This window comes from Hypanus sabinus, chromosome 1, assembly GCF_030144855.1.
Source record: "Hypanus sabinus isolate sHypSab1 chromosome 1, sHypSab1.hap1, whole genome shotgun sequence".
Classification (NCBI taxonomy): Eukaryota; Metazoa; Chordata; class Chondrichthyes; order Myliobatiformes; family Dasyatidae; genus Hypanus; species Hypanus sabinus.
Genome location: NC_082706.1, coordinates 45,584,350 through 45,607,338, shown reverse-complemented (window position 1 = coordinate 45,607,338; position 22,989 = coordinate 45,584,350). Strand labels below are relative to the sequence as shown.

Sequence of the window (22,989 nt, the reverse complement as noted above, 5' to 3'; positions counted from 1 at the left end):
CTGACTCAACCTGCAAATTAATCTTCGGGGAAACCTGCACGAGGACTCCCAAGTCCCCTTGCAACTCTCATTTCAGAATTCTGCAAAAGACTGTTCTGTTAAAGACCAGCAGAGTCTTTCAATCTTTACAGTCTTACTATAAATGTCTCTGATATTCTCAGCATTCTGTAGCATTTTCCAATATTCAAGGTTATCTGTCTGTGCCGTCACAGGATTTGTGGTACTTGGAGCTGTGTGCTCAGAGAGTTGGTGAATCTCTCAATGGTAGGAGGCAGAGTGACGGTGGATGACTGTGTATCAGACTGGAGACTTATAAAAGTAAGGAAATGTCACCCAGAACTGAAGTTACAGAAGTGAGTCCACAGTCATGAAGCCGGTCACAGTCGATCCAGGCCGTTAATTGCAGGTTGCAATCTCAGTTCACTGCAGAGACAAGTGACCCTCACCGAGCAGCGAGCTGAACACTCACCCAACACCTTTAGTGTTCAATCTGGCCCGGAGTTTAAATCGGCCAAAACAGTGGGTTATTTTTTGCGCTTTTGCCACTTTGATATGCTCTTGGTCCCAGGAGCCATTGCCTCAGTACCTGACCTTTCCCATCTTCCTGTACCTAACCTTTCCAATCTGGCCCAGCGCTTAAATTGATGAGCATGAACTCGGTCCCCCCTCTTGGGCCTGGGCCTGGGCCCTGCCACCTCAATTCAGACCATATACACCACGTCACAGGTGTGCTGCACTGTCTAATCTCAGTTCACACCACAAAAATTCCATATAGGGAGTTCTGATGCTCAGCTGTGAAGGGGAAGTTATAGGCTATTGATTACAGTGATCGGTTTAGAGAAAAAGTGTGATTAATAAAATTAGTAATTTTGTTTGCAGCCAGCAAATTGTCTGTGTTCACCAGCACTATCTTAAACCCTTTATCACTGCAGCTTGCTCACGATATTTACAGTTCAGGGCATTTCTCTTCCAATATTTACATCTCATATCACATGTGCTCAATATTTATAGTGTTGTGTTCACAATCTTCACAGTAGCTGGTGCAGAAGGTCCATAATATTTTGACAGTGAGACTGGTTAGATCCCACAACACCAAGTTCAGGAATAGTTAATCCCCTGCAACCATCAACTCCTGAACCAGTGTGGATAACTTCACTCTCCTCCACACTGAGCTGATTCTTTGAGCTACAGACTCACGTTTCAAGGACTCTTTACAACTCCTTTAGTCAGGATTATTTTTTATTTGTACAGTGTGTCTTCTTTTGCACCTTGGTTGTTTGCAGTCACCACAAACAGCATTTCGTAAATTCTATGGTATTTCTCTTTTTCCGTATCTGAGGCTGATTGACAATACGGGAGCCAGTGAGGCTTGTCACTGATATTTATTATACTGGGTTATGTGCATTCACACAATATTTTCAGTATCTGGGGCAAGTTTTTCAGGATATTTACGGTAATTCATGGTAAGGACTGCTGACAGGTCACTGACCTGATTAGACTGGCTGAGATGGGGAGTTTTTATTGACTTATTGAGGCACAGCTCGGAATAGGCCCTTCTGCCCCTTAAAGCCACAACACCCAGCACCCCCGATTTAACCCTCGACTGATCACAGGAAAACTTACAACCAGCAATTCACCTACCTGGTAGGGCTTTGGCCTGTGGGAGGAAACCCACAGGTTCATGGGGAGAACATGCAAACTCCTCAGAGACAGCTCTGGGAATTGAACCCAGGTCGCTGGTACTGTAAAGCCTTGTGCTCCAGCGCCACTGGGGGAGGGAGGATATTCAGAGCTTCGAGAGGAGAGGGCGTGCTGAGAGTGGGTGAGGACACAGATGAGAGATTATTATGTGGAGATGTTTGGAGACATCCACTAAAGCACAGAACAGAGAGCAAAGTATTTGTTAAGTTGTGGGAGATTGCTTAGTATTGATGTTCAAAAGGATCTGGAAAGAGTTAGTCTGTACAATGCTGTGCCCTGGGAGTGTGAGTGACTGGGGGTGTGAGTGTGAGTGGGAGTGAGAGTGTTTGTGAGAGAGAGAGAGTGTGCTCTGCCCATCTCTATCCCATCCCCCTTACCCAAACCTCCAACCCACCCCCACCCCCAAGAGAGGAAAATGCCACTGTCCCGTCAGATGGAGACTGATGCCACGGTGGGCTCCGAGGGCACCTCCAGTCTCGCCATCTCCCCCTCTCCGAGCTGCTGGTAACGATCCCTCGCCAGCCTGAGGGGTTGCAGCATCACCTCCTCCAGCTGGGGGAAGAGCTGGAAGAGAGGAGACAACGTCCCGTCACATCCTGGGAGCAGATTCGGACTCACGTTCCCCTCTGTTGGCATTCCCGGTCATCCTATCGCAATCACAATGTATCTCCTGATAATATTCCCAGGAATTCGAGCTCGGGGTTTCAGAGAGGGGGAGGGGTGTAGGGGCGACAGGGAGTTCATGGAGATTGGGTGGGGGTAGGGGCGAGAGGGGTGTCACAGAGAGAAAGAGGGGTGTTGCTTCTTATCTTGAAGGCATTCCCACTGTTTGTATTTTGAAGAGATTTGGTATCTCACCAAAGACTCAACAGTTTTTAATAGATGTATGGTGGAGAACATTCTGACTGGCTGAATCACTACCTGTTATGGTGGATCACAAGAGGCAGCAGAGGACTGTAACCTCAGACAGCTCCACTCCACCATGGCAGAACCGTCCCTTCCACTGAGTACATCGTCAAGAGAGTGAGCCTCAAGAGGGAAGGGTAGGAGCGGCAGGGGATGGGATGCAGAGAGGGTGAAGACCTGCTCCCTTCCTCCTCCCCACTCAGTATGAGCCCAATTACTTGTTCCCTCCCCTAGTGAATTCTCCCCCCCCCCCACTCTGACCCCCGTTACCTTGGTCAAGGACTCGAGCATGGGCATGAGGGTGGAAGTGATGAATGCTCTCTGTGTGTGAGATTTCCACACCCGGTCCCGGTCCATGAAGGGCGACACTGGTAAACCCTCCGACTTCTCCCGGTCTCCCTGGAACAGGTCCAACTGCATCAGCCGTGATAGAGACCGAACCTCCCCTGACAGCGAGGCATCCCTTCCCTCCTCACCGCTCCTCCCACAGCACCCTCCTCACCGCTCCTCCCACAGCACTCCCTCCTCACCACTCCTCCCACAGCGCTCCCTCCTCACCACTCCTCCCACAGTGCTCCCTACTCACCACTCCTCCCACAGCACTCCCCCCTCACCACTCCTCCCACAGCGCTCCTTCCTCACCGCTCCTCCCACAGCACTCCCCCCTCACCACTCCTCCCACAGCACTCCCCCCTCACCACTCCTCCCACAGCACTCCCCCCTCACCACTCCTCCCACAGCACTCCCCCCTCACCACTCCTCCCACAGCACTCCCCCCTCACCACTCCTCCCACAGCGCTCCCTCCTCACCGCTCCTCCCACAGCGCTCCCTCCTCACCACTCCTCCCACAGCACTCCCCCCTCACCACTCCTCCCACAGCACTCCCCCCTCACCACTCCTCCCACAGCGCTCCTTCCTCACCACTCCTCCCACAGCGCTCCCTCCTCACCGCTCCTCCCACAGTGCTCCCTACTCACCACTCCTCCCACAGCGCTCCCTCCACACCACTCCTCCCACAGCACTCCCTCCTCACCACTCCTCCCACAGCGCTCCAACCACACCACTCCTCCCACAGCACTCCCTCCTCACCACTCCTCCCACAGCGCTCCCTCCTCACCGCTCCTCCCTCAGCACTCCCTCCACACCACTCCTCCCACAGCACTCCCCCCTCACCGCTCCTCCCACAGCGCTCCCTCCTCACCGCTCCTCCCACAGCACTCCCTCCTCACCACTCCTCCCACAGCACTCCCCCCTCACCACTCCTCCCACAGCACTCCCCCCTCACCACTCCTCCCACAGCATTACCTCTTCACCGCTCCTCCCACAGCATTACCTCCTCACCGCCCTCCCACAGCACTCCCTCTTCACCGCCCTCCCACAGCGCTCCCTCCTCACCGCTCCTCCCACAGCGCTCCCTCCTCACCACCCTCCCACAGCACCCTCCTCACCGCTCCTCCCACAGCATTACCTCCTCACCGCTCCTCCCACAGCGCTCCCTGCTCACCACTCCTCCCTCAGCGCTCCCTCCTCACCACTCCTCCCACAGCATTACCTCTTCACCGCTCCTCCCACAGCATTACCTCCTCACCGCTCCTCCCACAGCGCTCCCTGCTCACCACTCCTCCCTCAGCGCTCCCTCCTCACCACTCCTCCCACAGCACTCCCTCCTCACCACTCCTCCCTCAGCACTCCCTCCTCACCACTTCTCCCACGGCGCTCCCTCCTCACCACTCCTCCCACAGCGCTCCCTCCTCACCGCTCCTCCCACAGCGCTCCCTCTCCACCGCTCCTCCCACAGCATTACCTCCTCACCACTCCTCCCATAGCGCTCCCTCCACTCCTCCCACAGCACTCCCTCCACTGCTCCTCCCACAGCGCTCCCTGCTCACCACTCCTCCCTCAGCGCTCCCTCCTCATCACTCCTCCCACAGCACTCCCTCCTCACCGCTCCTCCCACAGCATTACCTCATCACCGCTCCTCACACAGCGCTCCCTCCTCACCACTCCTCCCACAGCGCTCCCTCCTCACCACTCCTCCCACAGCACTCCCTCCTCACAGCCCCTCCCACAGCACTCCCTCCTCACAGCCCCTCCCACAGCGCTCCCTCCTCACCACTCCTCCCACAGCACTCCCTCTTCACCACTCCTCCCACAGCACTCCCTCCTCACCGCTCCTCCCACAGCACTCCCTCCTCACCACTCCTCCCACAGCGCTCCCTCCTCTCCACTCCCACAGCACTCCCTCCTCACCGCTCCTCCCACAGCGCTCCCTCCTCACCACTCCTCCCACAGCGCTCCCTCCTCACCACTCCTCCGACAGCGCTCCCTCATCACCACCTCCCACAGCACTCCCTCCTCACCGCTCCTCCCACAGCGCTCCCTCCTCACCGCTCCTCCCACAGCGCTCCCTCTTCACCGCTCCTCTCACAGCGCTCCCTCCTCACCACTCCTCCCACAGCATTACCTCCTCATTGCTCCCCCACAGCGCTCCGTCCTCACTGCCCCTCCCTCAGAGCTCCCTCCTCACTGCCCCTCCCTCATTGCCCTCCACATTGCTCCCTCCTCATTGCCCCCCACAGCGCTCCCTCCTCACCACCACTATTCTGATGCTCCCTCCTGACCACAACTCTCCCATCCCTCTGCCCTCCCACGACACTCTCCTCCTCACTGCCCCTTACTGAATGCGACACTCCCTCCTCACAGCGAGGTGCTCCTGCCTCACTCCTTCCCGCCACCACCCACCTGCATGAAGTACTCCTGTAACAAACAGTCGAGCCAGGGCTCAGAGACCTGGGTGGGCCGCACCTCGTTGGAGGTGTCACAGCATTTGATCAGTACTTGTTCCAGCTGTCGACAGGGAGGACGAGGGTGTTAGTGAGCTGCGGAGAAGTCGACAAGTCGCGGGTAGCCCATTCCCACCCCTCTGCCCAACTTGTTAACACAGTGATGTCTGGCCCCAGACAGTCCCTCATCGTCAAACCTTCCCGCCACACCCCTGGGGAAGGTAAAGCTTCCTCGAGAGACACGTCCCACCAGGCTCAAACAGATTCCACCCTTCAGATATCAGACTCTTGAGTTGACCTCTCGTACAATGAATGGACTCGACCTCACAATCCAGGTCAAGGCCGTGCACCTTATTGTCTACCTGCACGGCACCCTCCTTGTAGCTGTGACACTCTATTCTGCGTTCGGTTATTGTCTGACCTTATTCCAGCTGAATGCACTGTGTAATGATCTGATCTGTATGAACAGTGTGCGTTTCACTGTATCTCTGTATGTGACAATAATGAACCTATTCCAATTAACAAGAACATTGAGTGTGTATCCCCATCTCTATCACTGCCTATGACCCCTACATTCCCTGCCTCCATATCACCCCCCTCCCTGCCGCTGGATTCTACACACCTCCCCGTCTCTGTGGCCCACTCCGCCCCTTACACCCCTCCCTGTCTCTGTGGCCCACTCCGCCCCTTACACCCCTCCCTGTCTCTGTGATTCCTTCCAGTTCCAACACACTCCTGGTCTCTGTGAGCCCTCTAACCCTGACACACCTTTCCATCTCTGCCACTCCTTCCACCCTCCAGTTCCTCTACCCATCCCATCTTTATGAGCCCCTCTGACCCCTACACCCCTCGCTGTCTTTGTGCCCCCTCCTCTCTGCCTTCAGCTGTCCAGAGTGCCCTGGGGTCTCGGTACTGACCAGTCGGACGTGTTCCTGGTTCTGGTCGTCGAACACGTTGAGGCATTGTGCAAACGCATCCATGATGTCCCCGTGTCTCGCCATGTCTGTGGCCAAGATCAGCTCCATCATCCCCTGGGGGCAAGGGAGAAGGTCAGAGCCCCTCTCGTACAAACACGTGGCTCACCCCCCCCCCTCCCCCCCCCCTCCCCCCCCACCCACCAGCTCTCCCTGTAACAGAGCATTCGGACTGGTAGCATTGCCACCCGGTGTGGAGGCTCCAACACATGGACCACAAGAGGCTGCAGAGGGTCGTAGACTCAGCCAGATCCATCACGGACACAGCCCTCCCCACCCCCCCACCGTCACGGACACAACCCCCCACCACCATCACGGACACAACCCTCCCTCCGTAACGGACACAACCCTCCCCACCGTCACCGACACAAGCACACCCCCCCCCCCAACATCAGTGTTGGTCACCGTGTTGTTGGGAAGATGTTCTCGAGCAGAACTTTCCTCCATCTTCTCCAGCTTCATGATATCCTTCCTATAGCTGGACGACCAGAAATGCACTCAAACCTCCAAGTGTGGTCTCCCCAATGACTTCTACAGCTGTAACATAATGTCCCATCTCCTGTGCCATTGCTACCTTGTCAGACCAATTTTTGTAGCAAGCCTTGTCTGGTTCTTCCTTGTCTACGGCCTGTTGGTTTTCAGTGTTTGGACTATTTCAGTATCTTTGAAGGATCAGTCACTCCCTGAAATATCCTGCGATGTCTGTGGAAATCTGGAAGATGTTGGATCACCCTTACCCCCTCCCATTCCCATCCCGAGAGCTTCCCACCCCGTAATCTTCGAAGTGAGCTTGTTCCCACTCCTGCGGCCCCCTCCCGCATCTCTCCTCCGCAGCAAGCTCGGCATCACGTAGTGTCAATTATCGGGATGATGGGATTGTTGGCTTTGTGGCCACGTTTGCAGACCATACGAAGATAGGTGGAGGAGCACGTACTGTTGAGGAAGCAGGGTGACTGCAGAAGGACTAGACAGATTAGGAGAATGGGCAAAGAAATACCAGATGGAAGAGTGTAGCATTGTGCACAGCCGCATATTTTGGTAGAAGAAATAAAGGCACAGACGAATTTTGAAATTGGGAGCGAATTCAGCAATTGGAAGTGCAAAGGGACTTGGGAATCCTTGTGAGGGTTCTGTGAAGGTTAACTTGCAGGTTAAGTCGGAAGTCAGGAAGGCAATCGGAATATTAGCATTCATTTTCAGCAAACTAGACTATAAAAGCAATGAGGGAATGCTGAGGTTTTATAAAACATCGGCCAGACCGCACTTGGAGCGCTGTGAGCAGTTTTGGGCCCTTTAGCTACGGAAGGATAAGCCGCCACTGGAGAGGTTCCAGAGGAGGTTTATGAGGATGATTCCGAGAATGAAAAGGTTGATGTGTGAGGAGCATTTGGTGTGCTCACTGGAGCTGTTGTTGGGAGACGGGGGAATCGGGATCAAGGCCGGCGTTGGAGTGGGAATACCAGCTCGGAGTGACCCCTGGGGCCGGGCACTCAGACTCACGTGTTGTTGAGCCCGGGGTGATCCAGGTCATGGCAGACAGCGGAGGTCATCAGGATCAAGATCTCGATGGGTTTCAGCCGGGCCTGAGATGACGAGGGAGGACGGGGTCAGTGTATGTCTGGGCTCACACCTCACCCTTTCCCACCACAACACATCAGCCAACTGAGGCACTCTCCCCCCAACATCTCTCCAACACCTCCAAATCAGGGGGGGAGTGTGAGGAGGGAGTGCTGTGGGAGGGACAGTGAGGAGGGAGTGTGGTGGAGGGGTGGTGAGGAGGAAGGGGCAATGAGGAGCGTGCGGTGGGGAAGGAGTGCTACTCCGCAGGAGTGAACTGGACCGAAGTGATCGTTACAGAGGGCTAGTACAGACAGGATGGTCAGAACGTGCTCCCATACACCCACCTGCAGCCCACACAGTTGGATCATGCCATGCATCATCTGGGTGACGCAGAAGGAGTGGCGGAAGTTGTGGAACGGATTCTCCCTGTAGTTCTCCTGGACGCTCAGCTGTGGCACAGAGAGAGGGTGCAGACAGTTACAGACCCTTCGGTCCATCAGGATCCTGCTGGTGCTCCGGCCTCATTCTTGTCCAATCCCTCCATCAGGGGCTGTGTATCCTCCCCTCCTCAGCCCCTAACTACCCTCCCTCTGTCCAACAACAACGAGCGGGATGGGAGCGGTTTGTGGTGGGATCAGGGGAGGATCCCTCTGTTCCGTCACTGGGTTCAACCTCATCGAACAGAACCAATTAACCCCTCCCCATCTCCCATCCCTGTAACCCCCTTCAACCCCATTAGTCCCTCCATCTCTGTCAGCCCCGCCGGCCTCTGCACCCCTTCCCATCTCTGTGACCCCCTCTGGCACGCATCGCCATCCCATCTCATTACGTCTGGAAGGGTAAGGGGAAGGATGCAGATGAAGATGTAGGGAAGAAGAAAGAGAGAAAAATAGAGGGAGAGGCATTAGAGAGAAAAATTAAGGGAGATCAGAGAAGAGTAGAGAGATATATAATAATCGAGAGCCCTGCCCCACTCCCCCAACTCTTTCACAGAGAGATGGATGGGGAAAGGAGAGAGGGAGAGAGAGATGAATCAGGAGAAAGATGAGGAGTGAGATGAGGGAGGTGTAGCAGACAGGGAGGGGCATTAGCCAGGTAGACAGGAAGGGTTTGGGATGGGGATTGGGTCTGAATGGTTCCTGGGAGGGGTGGATGAGGAGAGGATACCTACCAGCCATCGCTTCAGAGTGATGGCATTGATGTTAAACTGGTTGACCAGGCCCAGACTGTGGAACATGTACTCGATACAACTCAGCATCTGTGGGGAGAGCAGAAACACATCCAGATCCAGACCCCCATCCCACCCTCAATCTTCCCTCTTCTCCCCAGTCCTCCTCCTCCCCAACATAACCCACCGGGGTTGGAGCCGGCATTTCCTGGGGGAAGCTGTTGTGGTCTGGGACTGTCTGCTTGAGAGGGGGTGGGGAGGAATGGCATGACTGAAGATCTGAGGATGCAAACGAGAGTGTGATAGAGAGACAGACAGACAATAGACAGTAGATACGGGAGTAGGCCATTCGGCCCCTCTAGCCAGCACCGCCATTCATGTTGAACCAACATGTCGAGAAACCAACTGGAGATTGGTAGGCCATTCTAGATTGGGTATTGAGCAATGAGGAAGGGTTAGTTAGCAATCTTGTCGTGCGAGGCCCCTTGGGTAAGAGTGACCATAATATGGTGGAATTCTTCATTAAGATGGAGAGTGACATAGTTAATTCAGAAACAAATGTTCTGAACTGAATGGGTAACTTTGAAGGTATGAGACGTGAATTAGTTATGATTGACTGGCAAATGATACTTAAAGGGTTGACTGTGGATATGCAATGGCAAGCATTTAAAGATTGCATGGATGAACTACAACAATTGTTCGTCCCAGTTTGGCAAAATAATAAACCAGGGAATGTAGTGCACCTGTGGCTGACAAGGGAAATTAGGGATAGTATCAAGTCCAAAGAAGAAACATATAAATTAGCAAAATAAAAAAAGCGGCACATCTGAGGACTGGGAGAAATTCAGAGACCAGCAGAGGAGGACAAAGGGAAAAAAGATTATGAGAGAAAGCTGGGAGGGAACATAAAAACTGACTGTAAAAGCTTTTATAGATACGTGAAAAGAAAAAAATTGGTCAAGACAAATGTAGGTCCTTTACAGTCAGAAACAGGTGAATTGATTATAGGGAACAAAGACATGGCAGACCAATTGAATAACTACTTTGGTTCTGTCTTCACTAAGGAGGACATAAATAATCTTCCAGAAATAGTAAGGGACCGAGGGTCTAGTGAGATGGAGGAACTGAGGGAAATGCATGTTAGTAGGGAAGTGGTGTTAGGTAAATTGAAGGGATTAAAGGCAGATAAATCCCCAGGGCCAGATGGTCTGCATCCCAGAGTTATTAAGGAAGTAGCCCAAGAAATAATGGATGCACTAGTGATAATTTTTCAAAACTCCTTAGATTCTGGATTAGTTCCTGAGGATTGGAGGGTGGCTAATGTAACCCCACTTTTTAAAAAAGGAGGGAGAGAAACCGGGGAAATATAGACTGGTTAGTCTGACATCGGTGGTGGGGAAAATGCTAGAGTCGGTTATCAAAGATGTGATAACGGCACATTTGGAAAGAAGTGAAATCATCGGACAAAGTCAGCATAGATTTGTGAAAGGAAAATCATATCTGACGAATCCTATAGAATTTTTTGAAGATGTAACTAGTAGAGTGGATAGGGGAGAGCCAGTGGATGTGGTATTTTTAGATTTTCAAAAGGCTTTTGACAAGGTCCCACACAGGAGATTAGTGTGCAAACTTAAAGTACATGGTATTGGGGGTATGGTATTGATGTGGATAGAGAATTGATTGGCAGACAGGAAGCAAAGAGTGGGAGTAAACGGGACCTTTTCAGAATGGCAGGCAGTGACTCGTGGGGTACTGCAAAGCTCAGTGACGGGACCCCAGTTGTTTACAATATATATTAATGATTTAGATGAGGGAATTAAATGCAGCATCTCCAAGTTTGCAGTTGATACAAAGCTGGGTGGCGGTGTTAGCTGTGAGGAGGATGCTGAGAGGATGCAGGGTGACTTGGATAGGTTAGGTGAGTGGGCAAATTCATGGCAGATGCAATTTAATGCAGATAAATGTGAGGTTATCCACTTTGGTTGCAAGAACAGGAAAACAGATTATCTGAATGGTGGCCGATTAGGAAAAGGGGAGATGCAACGAGACCTGGTTGTCATTGTACACCAGTCATTGAAGGTGGGCATGCAGGTACAGCAGGCGGTGAAAAAGGCAAATGGTATGTTGGCATTCATAGCAAAAGGATTTGAGTACAGGAGCAGGGAGGTTCTACTGCAGTTATACAAGGCCTTGGTGAGACTGCACCTAGAATATTGTGTGCAGTTTTGGTCCCCTAATCTGAGGAAAGACATTCTTGCCATAGAGGGAGTACAGAGAAGGTTCACCAGATTGATTCCTGGGATGACAGGACTTTCATGTGAAAAAAGTGGATCGACTAGGCTTATACTCACTGGAATTTAGAAGACTGAGGGGGGATCTTATTGAAATGTTTAAAATTCTAAAGCGATTGGACAGGCTAGATGCAGGAAGATGGTTTCTGATGTTGGGAAAGTCCAGAACGAGGGGTCACAGTTTAAGGATAAAGGCCTTTTAGGACCGAGATGAGGGAAAACTTCTTCAGAGAGTGGTGAATCTGTGGAATTCTCGCCACAGGAAACAGTTGAGGCTGGTTTATTGGCTATATTCAAGAAGTTAGATTTGGTCCTTGTGGCTTGTGGGATCAGGGGTATGGAGAGAAAGCAGGTACAGGGTTCTGAGTTGGATGATTAGCCATGATCATACTGAATGGCAGTGCAGGCTTGAAGGGCTGAATGTCCTACTCCTGCACCCATTTTTTATGTTTCTATTCACTGTGATCATGGTTGATCATACACAATCAGTACCCTGTTCCTGCCCTCTCCCCATATCCCTTGACCCCAGTATCTAACTCTCTCTTGAATGCATCCAAAGACTTGGCATCCACTGCCTTCTGGGGCAGAGCATTCCACATATCCACCACTCTCTGGGTGAAAAAGTTTTTCCGCATCTCTGTTCTAAATAGCCTACCCCTTATTCTTAAACTGTGGCCTCTAGTTCTGCACTCACCCATCAGCGGGAACATGCTTCCTGCCTCCAGCATGTCCAATCCCTTAATAATCTTATGTTTCAATCAGATCCCCCTCATCCTTCTGAATTCCAGTGTATACAAGCCCAGTCGCTCTAATCTTTCAACATATGACAGTCCCGCCATTCCGGAAATTAACCTTGTGAACCTACGCTGCACACCCTCAATAGCAAGAATGTCCTTCCTCAAACTGCACACATTACTCCAGGTGGGGTCTCACCAGGGCCCTGTACAGCTGCAGAAGGACCTCTACTCCTATACTCAATTCCTCTTGTTATAAAGGCCAGCATGCCATTAGCTTTCTTCACTGCCTGCTGTACCTACATGCTTGCTTTCATTGACTGACATACAAGAACACCGAGATCTCATTGTACTTCCCCTTTTCCTAACTCGACTCCATTTAGATAGTAATCTGCCTTCCTGGTCTTGCCACCAAAGTGGATAACCTCACAATTATCCACATTAAACTGCATCTGCCATACATTTTACCCACTCACCCAACCTGTCCAAGTCACCCTGCATTCTCATAACATCCTCCTGACATTTCACAGTGCCACCCAGCTTTGTCATCAACAAATTTGCTAATGTTACTTTTAACCTCTTCATCTAAATCATTAATGTATACTTTAAACAGCTGCAGTCCTAGCACCAAACCTTGCGGTACCCCACTGGTCACAGCCTGCCGTTCCGAAAGGGACCCGTTAATCACTACTCTTTGTTTCCTGTCAGCCAGCCAATTTTCAATCCATGTCAGTACTCTGCCCCCAATACCATGTGCCCTAATTTTGCCCACTAATCTCCTATGTGGGACTTTATCAAAAGCTTTCTGGAAATCCAGGTACAATACATCCACTGGCTCTCCCTTGTCCATTTTCATAGTTACATCCTCAAAAAATCTCCAGAAGATTAGTCAAGCATGATTGTCCCTTCATAAATCCATGCTGGCTTGGACTGATCCTTCTGCTGTCCAAATGTGTCGTAATTTCCTCTTTTATAATTGACTCCAGCATCTTTCCCATCACTGACATCAGGCTAACAGGTCTATAATTACCTGTTTCTCTCTCCCTCCTTTCTTGAAAAGTGGGACAAGATTAGCCACCCTCCAATCAGCAGGAACTGTTCCTAAATCTATAGAGCATTGTAAAATGATTACCAATGCATCCACAATTTCTAGAGCCACCTCTTTAAATACCCTGGGATGCAGACCATCAGGTCCCGGGGACTTATCAGCCTTCAGACTCAGTCTATCCAACAGTTTCTTGCTTAATACAAATTTCCTTCAATTCATCCTTTATCCTAGTTCTTTTGGTCACTATTACATCCGGGAGATTGTTTGTCTTCCTTAGTGAAGACAGATCCAAAGTACCTGTTCAACTCATCTGCCATTTCCTTGTTTCCCCATAATAAATTCAACAATTTCTGTCTTCAATGGCCTAACTTTGGTCTTAACTATTTATTAGCAATTCACATAGCAAAACCAGCTTTTACTATCCTCCTTTATATTCTTGGTTAGTTTACCTTTGTACCTCATTTTTTCTTGGCATATTGCCTTTTGTTATCTTCTGTTGCTCTTTAAAAGCTTCCCAGTCCTCCAGTTTCCCGCTCATCTTTGCTATGTTATACTTTTATTTTTATACTGCCCTTTACTTCCCTTGTCAGCCATGGCTGCCCCTTACTCCCTTTAGGATCTTTCTTCCTCTTTGGAATGAACTGATCCTGCACCTTCTGCATTCTCAGAAATACCTACCATTGTTGTTCCACTGTCTTCCCTGCTAGGGTATTGTTCCATTGAACTTTGGCCAGCTCCTCCCTCATAGCTCCATAGTTCCCTTTGTTCAACTGTAATACTGACATTGATTTTCCCTTCTTCTCAAATTGTAGGTTAAAACATATCATTATGGTCACTACCTCCTAATGGTTCCTTTACCTCGAGGTCCCTGATCAAATCCGGTTCATTGCATGACACTAAATCTAGAATTGCCTTCTCCCTGGTAGGCTCCAGTACAAGCTGTTCAAAGAATTCATCTCGGAGGCACTCCACAAACTCCCTTTCTTGGGGTCCAGTACCATTCTGATTCTCCCAGTCTACCTGCATGTTGAAATCCCCCATGACAACTGTATCATTACCTTTGCGACATGCCAATTTTAACTCTTCATTCAACTTACACCCTACATCCAGACTGCTGTTTGGGGGCCTGTAGATAACTCCCATTAGGGTCTTTCTACCCTTAGAATTTCTCAGTTCTATCCATACTGACTCTACATCCCCAGATTCTATATCCCTTCTTGCAAGGGACTGAATAACATTCCTCACCAACAGAACCACCCCACCCCCTCTGCCAGTCAGTCTGTCCTTTTGATAAGATGTATATCCTTGAATATTCATTTCTCAGGCCCTGTCTGCTTGAAGCCATGTCTCTGTTATTCCCACAACATTGTACTTACCAATTTCCAACTGAGCCTCAAGCGCTTTTACTTTATTCCTTATACTTTGTGCATTCATATATAACACTTTTAATTCAGTACTCCCCTCTCCTTTCATATCAATTCCTATTTCACTTGGCCATACTGTATGATCTCTTCTTGAGCTTTCTACTCCATTGATTCTGTCGTCCTTTTTAACTTTTATTTTCACTTTCCCTTTAACTCCATCCTTATATTTCCAGTTCATCCCCTCCCCCCCCCCCATTACTTAGTTTAAACACATCCATGTTGCAGTGGCAAATCTGTCTGCCAGAATGCTGGTCCCCCGCCTATTAAGGTGCAACCCATCCCTTTTGTACAATTCATCCCTACCCCAAAACAGATCCCAGTGGTCCAAGAATGTAGTAAATCCTTGCTTCCTGCACCAGTTCCTCATCCACACATTCAGAACCATTATCTCCTTGTTCCTGCCCTCTCCAGCATGAGGAACTGGAAGCAAACCAGAGATAACCACCCTGGAAGTCCTGATTTTCAGCCTTCTTCCGAGTTCTCTGAAGTCCCACTGCAGAATGTCCTTCCCCTTCTTCCCAATGTCATTTGTGCCAACATGCACTACCATTTCTGGCTGTTCACCTTCACCCTTGAGGATTCCCTGCAATCAGTCCGTGATGCCCTGGATCCTAGCACCAGGGAGGCAACACACCATCCTTAAACCTCACCTGTTGCCACAGAAACCCCTTTCCATATCTCTTACTATAGAGTCCCCTACCACCACAGCTCTTCCTGATGTCTGACTCCTCAGCTCTGCTTCTGCACCAATTTTCAGCTCACAGACCTGTCCACCTCTCAGACTGGCAGTATCTTGTCCTGACAGCTTCCAAGAGGGTAAACCTGTTTACAAGAGGTACATCCCCTGGGGTCTTCTGTACTTCAAGCATCCTTTCCTTCCTCATCATCACTCCCTTTCTCTCTTCCAGTATCCTCAGTGTAACAACCTCACTGTAGGTCCTGCCCAGAAAACTCTCATTTTCACTGATAAACCTGAGGTCATCCAGGTCTTTCTTCAGTGTTGCAACATGCTCCTTCAGAAGCTGAATCTGGACACACCTTCCACAGCTGTAGCATCCAGGGGCACCATCAGTGTCCCTGACCTCCCACATCATGCACATAGCACACTGAATCAGCTTAGAGGTCATGTCTCCTCCCTCAACCTCCTCACCAAAGGCCAGCACTTCCCTCAACCAGGCCACTCCACTACAGCGCTCCCTCCTTTTATTTGCTTGAGCTTTGTGAGCTGCAAGGTCACCTGACCTCGATTGTCCAATCAGCTGTTTTCTGCTGACTCCAAGCAATTCAAATCTTGATTACCAATCAACTGCTAATCAATTTTTGATTGCACTATCCAACTGCCAAATCTGGCAGAATCTCTCGAGCCAAAGACAAACACTTTTCACACCAGGAACATCCCTCGACCAGGCCGCTTCCCGACAGACAGACAGAAAGAGAGAATGCAGCAAAGCTGTGGAGAATAAGATGCAGGGAATGAGAGAATGGAGAAAGATTGAAGAAATTGAAATGACAAGAAAGAGAGAGACAGGGAATGGAAAAAAGAGTGATGAATATTTGGGAGAAAGTTAGCATGTGACTGAAGCAATAGATAGAGAGAGGGTGGGAGAGAAGGGAGAGAGCTGCAGTGAGTGAGGGAATTGGGGAGGGGAGGGAGATAGAGAACACAACAGAATTGAAAAAGAGAAAGAGAAGGAGGGAGAGAGAAATTGATGAAAACGAGTGATTGGGGAGGGGTGAGAGAAAGACAGGATTGAGTGACTGGGGAGAGAGGTTTTGTGCATTTGAGAGACTGGGGAAAAAGGGAGATGGCAGGTTGTGTGCATTTGATGGACTGAGGGGGGGAGAGATGTCATGGGTTGTGCTGAGAGACTGGGGAAGAGAGGTGACGTTGTATACATTTGAGAGACTGGGGCAGGGAGAGGTGATGGATTGTGTGCATTTGAGAGACTGGGGAAGAGAGGTGACAGATTGTATACATTTGAGAGACTGGGGAAGAGAGGTGACAGGTTGTGTACATTTGAGGGACTGGGGAAGAGAGGTGACAGGTTGTGTACATTTGAGAGACTGGGGAAGAGAGGTGACAGGTTGTGTACATTTGAGAGACTGGGGCAGGGAGAGGTGACAGGTTGTGTACATTTGAGAGACTGGGGAAGAGAGGTGACAGGTTGTGTACATTTGAGAGACTGGGGAAGAGAGGTGACAGGTTGTGTACATGTGAGAGACTGGGGCAGAGAGGGGTGACTGGTTGTGTACATTTGAGAGACGGGAAAAGAGGTGACAGGCTGTATACATTTCATAGATTGGGACAGGGAGAGCTGACAGGTTGTGTACATTTGAGAGACTGGGGAAGAGAGATGACAGGTTGTGTACATTTGAGAGACTGGGGAAGAGAGATGACAGGTTGTGTACATTTGAGAGACTGGGGAAGAGAGGTGACAGGTTGTGTACATTTGAGAGACTGGGGAAGAGAGGTGACTGGTTGTGTACATTTGAGAGACTGGGGAAGAGAGGTGACAGGTTGTGTACATTTGAGAGACTGGGGAAGAGAGGTGACAGGTTGTGTACATTTGAGAGACTGGGGCAGGGAAAGGTGACAGGTCGTGTACATTTGAGGGACTGGGGAAGAGAAGTGACAGATTGTGTACATTTGAGAGACTGGGGAAGAGGGGTGACAGATTGTGTACATTTGAGAGACTGGGGCAGGGAAAGGTGACAGGTTGTGTACATTTGAGGGACTGGGGAAGAGAGGTGACAGGTTGTGTACATTTGAGGGACTGGGGAAGAGGGGTGACAGATTGTGTACATTTGAGAGACTGGGGAAGAGAGGTGACAGGTTGTGTACATTTGAGAGACTGGGGCAGGGAAAGGTGACAGGTTGTGTACATTTGAGGGACTGGGGAAGAGAGGTGACAGGTTGTGTACATTTGAGGGACTGGGGAAGAGGGGTGACAGATTGTGTACATTTGAGAGACTGGGGAAGAGAGGTGACAGGTTGTGTACATTTGAGAGACTGGGGAAGAGAGGTGACAGGTTGTGTACATTTCATAGATTGGGACAGGGAGAGGTGACAGCAGAATCAAAGACCACACCCATCCCGGACATTTCCTCTTTCATCAGACAGAAGGTACAAAACCCTGAAAGCAAACACCACCAAGCTCAAGGACAATTTCTATCTTATGATTTTCAGACTCTAGAATGGACTTTTTATGTGATAAGATGGACTTTTGTATTCACAATCTCCCTCATTATGATGTTGCACTTCTTCGTATTCCTGCACTGCACTCATTTGGTAGCTTCTACACTTTATTCTGCGTTGCTATTGTTTTGCCTCGATCCGGCTCAATGCACTGTGTAGTGATCTGATCTGTATGAACCGTATGCAATGCAAACTTTTCACTGTATCTCAGTGCACGTGACAATAACAAGCCAGTAAAAATTCCAAGCAGAGTTGGCCAAGTACAATAACATTGTGTTCAAACAGGCAATCCCCCATGGAGTGGGACTCGATGAGGAACTGCACCTCATGGCCCGGTGATGGACTCTTGCTGTGCTCAGAAGCTCCGCCTCTGAAATTACCGATGCCTACCTCATTGGGAGCCCACTGCCGGATGTCGAAGGTTGGCTTCTTCAGTGCCTCGATGGTCTCTGGAGAGAGGGTGTACTGGCAGGGAGAGGCACAAGGAGGAACAGGAGGTCAGTGTATGAGGGCAACATCTCCACGTCAGAGCCACATGCGTGTCTTAAACCTCCGCCCCACCAAACCACACACCCCTCCCCTGGCCTGGCGCCTCTTCACAGAAGCACATACCTATGTCTATGCAGTCAGAAACACCGCTCAGTAAGATCTCATAAACAGCATTCTGGGACCCCAGAGAGAAACACTCCCCCACCCATCCCAGACTCCCCATTTGTGACTGTGGGACTTTAATACGCACAGACCGGGCCTTGGATTAACGTCTCGTCTGGAGAAAGTGTGAGCTTTCCCCCTCAGTGCCCCTCCTGCAGCGCGTTTCACCCTCCTAACCACCCCTCCCACAGCCCACGCTCCCTCCTCACAGCCCCTCCACAGTGTTGCGATCCCCACTCAGTGAGGGGCGGGCTGGCAGGAAGAGCAGTTCACAGAAACAGAGAGGGGTATAGGAGCTGGAGGGGTTTCAAAGACTGGGAGGTGTGTGGGGGCTGGAAGGGGTATAGAGATGGGGAGGGGTGGAGGGGTAGGAGGAGTTTACATAGACAAGGAGAGTTCTCGGTGCTGGAGAAGGTCACAGAGACAAGGGGGAGTGACTGAAGACATTGGGAGAGGGGCTTCTTACCTTGGGATATGAGGGAACATCACGGCGAGGGGTGAGCCTTCTGCTGGCAGGGGGACACGGGGAGTCACAAATCCAGAGGGATCTGAGGGAGAGAGAGACAGAGAGATCAGCGTTCAGCATTCATTCCTCACCCCAATCCCACGACCCTTCACAATGCTGCTCGACGACTAGGGTCCACTCACCCTGATCCTCAGCCCCTCCCCCCGTGTGTCCCCTTCCCTCTGTCCAACACTGACGACCTCGCCCCGCATTTCCAGGGTGTTCTCAGAGTTGCTGAGAAAATTCTGTCGAGGTTATTTTTTTGGACGCTGGTGACCCACGGTTGTCCATCACCTCTCGAGGAGCTCATTACCGTCCAGAACAGGGTAGGCCGTTCAATCAGCTCCGCACCTACCCAACCTAAACACCTCCCCCTCACCCTTGGCCACTGGCCCACCACGGCTGCAGTGTGCAGCGTCTACAGAACACTCTGCTGTTAGTCGCCCGGGCGACTCGGACAGTATCTACGTCCCCACCTCTTACTACCCAGAAGGATGAGGGCAGCTTTATGTCTGTGGGGACAGTTTGCCCCCTCCTCTACTCCCACTCGGAAATCTGTGTGCCATTCCTTCACCGTCGCCGGGTCTGAACCCTGGGACTCCCTCTCTCCCCACAGTACCGTGGTCTGCGGAGGTTCGAAGGGGCGACTCAGCCCCACCTTTGAGGGAGGCGACAGGGAGCCGATAAATGCTGATCCGGCCCAAAGAGAGGGAAGAATTCACCCTGAGGACATGGATCGGACGGAGGCTGGCCTCTTGTGTACCTCCTACCTCTTGGCAAGCTCTTCCCGCAGCCTCTCGATCTCCCCCTGACACTTGGCGATCTCGGCTCTCCTCCCGCTCTCCACTGCAACACAATCCAAGCCATTCCCGATTAACCGCCTCGTCTTCCGGGTCCGTGGGATCCTGGGATCAGCCTGTGCTGAGGACACCCACGGGGGAGGGCAACGATCACGGGGAGCGATCGAACCGGAGCGTCGGCGTGTGGGCTGACCCGATCCGCCATTCGGTCACAGCTGATTTACTATCCCTCTCAACCCCGTTCTCTCGCCTTCCCCCCGTAACCTTTAACACCCTTACTAATCACGAAATTACTAATCGCAAATGTTGTGAAGAAAGATGTTGCAAAGTCACGAATCAAAAGGTTGAGCCTGGTGGGACTGGTGCTCTGAGCTGCGCGTGTTTCAGTGCAAGGAGTGTTGTAGGAAAGGCGGCCGAGCTTAAGGCACGGATCAGCACGGGGAATTATGACATTTTAGCCATCTTTGAGATTTGGTTGTGGGGGGAGAGGCAGGGCTGGCAGCTCAGTATTTCGGGGATCCATTGTTTTAGACGAGTCAGACTGACCGGGGTGGGGGGGGAGGTGATGAAAGGGCTGGGGTGGCATTACTGGTCAGGGAAAATGCCACGGCAGTGATCAGTCAGAACAGACTGGAATGTTCGTCCACGGAGACTTTATGGGTAGAACTGAGGAATAAGAAAGTTATGACCACTTTAATGGGATTATATAGAATATAGAATAGTACAGCACAGTACAGGCCCTTCGGCCCACAATGTTGTGCTGACCCTTAAACCCTGCCTCCCATATAACGCCACCTTAAATTCCTCCATATACCTATCTAGTAGTCTCTTTAATTTCACTAGTAGTGTATCTGCCTCCGTCACCGACCACTCAATAATCCCTGGGATTCAGAAGAGCAAATTTGGAGTGAGATTGCAGACTGTTGCAAAAAACACAAGGTTCTGTGGATTTATCCACCACAATTTGCTTCAGACAGCAAACAGCTCCTCCTCTGTAATCTGTGTAGGACCCATTACCTTGCCTCGGCATTGCCTCTCACCTGTATTCTCCATCTACTGACTGGGGCTCCCATACTGTGAAAAGGGCTGGTTGGGAAAGAGTTAGTCAAGTACGTTCAAGAACGTTTCCTTAAATCCCAGCATTAGAGAGTGCAATAATAGATAGGGATTGAGGTAGGAGGGGCTAGCTGCATGACATTTCTGTGGAAATGCCACGTTCCCCAGGAAGGGGATGGAGACCATGGTCGGAGGTGTAGGGGTGGACAAACATCATTCACTCTCCAGCCGTCTCTCCAAGACAGCCAGCTTATTCAGAATATCCCTCTCGATTTCGTCCTGCAGAGGGGGAGGGAGGGAGGCAGTGAGGAGAGAGAGGATATAGGGAATTTTCTGAGAATTTGGGGGGGGGTGTAGTGCAAAAAGATTAAGATTAAAGATTGGCTTTATTTGTCACATGTAACAACAAATCATTGATATGCACGGTGAGAGTTGTCATTTTGCGTCAAAGACCTACACGGCCTGAAGATGTGTTGAGGGATGAGGGGAGGTTCAGGGAGAATACACAGAACAGAAGATGTTCTCTGACAGACCGTTCCAGATAATGAACCCCTCTCTGTGTAAGGATAATTTTAATGTCCTGTCTGAAAGTAATTACCCCTCAGAGGGACTTTACCCCTCCACCCTCTGCCCCCTTGTTTTGATACCCATACATGAAAAAAACATTAAAAATGAAAAACAAGAAAATGCAGAATAAAGTGTTACAGTCACGGAGAAAGTGCAGTGCAGGAAGACAAGGGCTACGATGAGGTAGATTGTGAGGTCAGGAGTCCATTTTATCATGCTTGGGGATCCATTAACAAGGTAAAACTGTCTCCCCTACATGTTTCCCACAAATCCTATAGACCTCTGCTAGGTCACCCCCTCAGCTTCCACTGCTCCAGGGTAAACAGTCTCAGACTATCTGGTCTCTCCAGTCTCCTGATGTCCATGGAGTTGAGAGGGAAAATAAATCAGCCATGATGGGATAGCGGAGCAGAATTCTCTGTCTTGTGGTCTTGTGGGCCTGGCCACCAGCAGCAACGGGGACCGTCAGCGATGAAGGGGACAGAGAGCGCCGGTAATCACGTTCCCGCTTTCCGCTGTTCTCAATCCAGTACCTGGAGAGCTGGACGGTGACATCAGTGCAGAATTTCTGTAGGAGGACCTCTCTGTCTGTGAGTGAAATCAATAAATCAGCTTGTTATTGTCACAAGTGCCGAGGTACAGTGATGTTACATTCTGTCCACACAGATCGTTTCCTCACATCAGTGCATCGACATAGTGCAAGGGTAAAACAATAACAGTTACAATTGCCCAGGAAGCGCAGTCAGGCAGACGGCAAGGTACAAGGTAGTTTGTGAGGTCAAGTGTCCATCGTATTGCACTAGGGGACTGTTCAATAATCTTATGACAGTGAGGTAGAACCTGTCTTTGAGCCCGGTGGTACATGCTTTCAGGCTTTTGTATCTTCTGCCCGATGGGAGAGGGGAGGAGACAGAATGTCTGGGGATGGATGGGTCATGGATTATTCTGGCTGCTTTACCAAGGCAGAGGGAAGTGTAAACAGAGTCCTTGGAAGGGAAGTTGGTGCCTGCGATGTGCGCACCTGTGTCCAACTCTCTGTAACTCCTTGCGGTCACGGGCAGAGCAGTTGCCGTATCGAGCCCTGATGCACCGGGACAGGAAGCTTTCCTTTACGCATTGATAAAAATCGTCAAGGTCAACAGTGGCACGTTGAATTTCTCAAACCTCCGGAGGAAGTAGAGGTGTGCGTCAGCTGTCTTGTCCGTGGGTGCACATGTCTGAACCAGGACTACGGCCCGAGAAGCGACGGGGATAGAGTGATGTGCAAAACGCCAGTGAGGGCCTGATCCAAGGAAGAATTTAACATTTAAAAATTGTTTACCTGAGAGCCCTGATGATGTAACAACAACCTTATATGGAGAACTATGAAACAAATATTTCATAATTAATATCCGTCTCTTTGCTGAACACTCCCCCCACCGACTGAATCTCCTCCCCCAGACACTCCCCCCTCACCCACTGAATGCCCTCCCACAGCCCTCAGCTTTCCATAAAACTCCCTCCCACAGTACTCCCTCTTAGCGGTCGGTCCCACAGCGCTCCCTCCACACCCCGCCTCCCGTAGCACTCCCCACCTCACTACTCCTCCCCCAGCACGGACCTCGGTGCTAAGACGTACGGATTC

At 50.7% G+C, this 22,989-nt stretch overlaps 1 protein-coding gene across 1 annotated transcript; it reads right to left on the bottom strand.

Moving 5' to 3' along the window:
* Window positions 1-2,038: 2,038 nt before the first annotated feature.
* On the bottom strand, window positions 2,039-22,038 carry LOC132399330 (high affinity cGMP-specific 3',5'-cyclic phosphodiesterase 9A-like). Its single transcript, XM_059979613.1, has 12 exons — window positions 21,899-22,038; window positions 19,713-19,788; window positions 18,904-18,985; window positions 18,177-18,251; window positions 9,097-9,183; window positions 8,270-8,374; window positions 7,866-7,948; window positions 6,756-6,843; window positions 6,309-6,422; window positions 5,351-5,455; window positions 2,878-3,006; window positions 2,039-2,265 (listed from the first exon to the last, which is right to left on the bottom strand). The coding sequence occupies exons 1-12, from the start codon at window positions 21,918-21,920 to the stop codon at window positions 2,131-2,133; spliced, it is 1,101 nt and encodes a 366-aa protein (XP_059835596.1). The 5' UTR covers window positions 21,921-22,038; the 3' UTR covers window positions 2,039-2,130.
* Window positions 22,039-22,989: the final 951 nt, after the last annotated feature.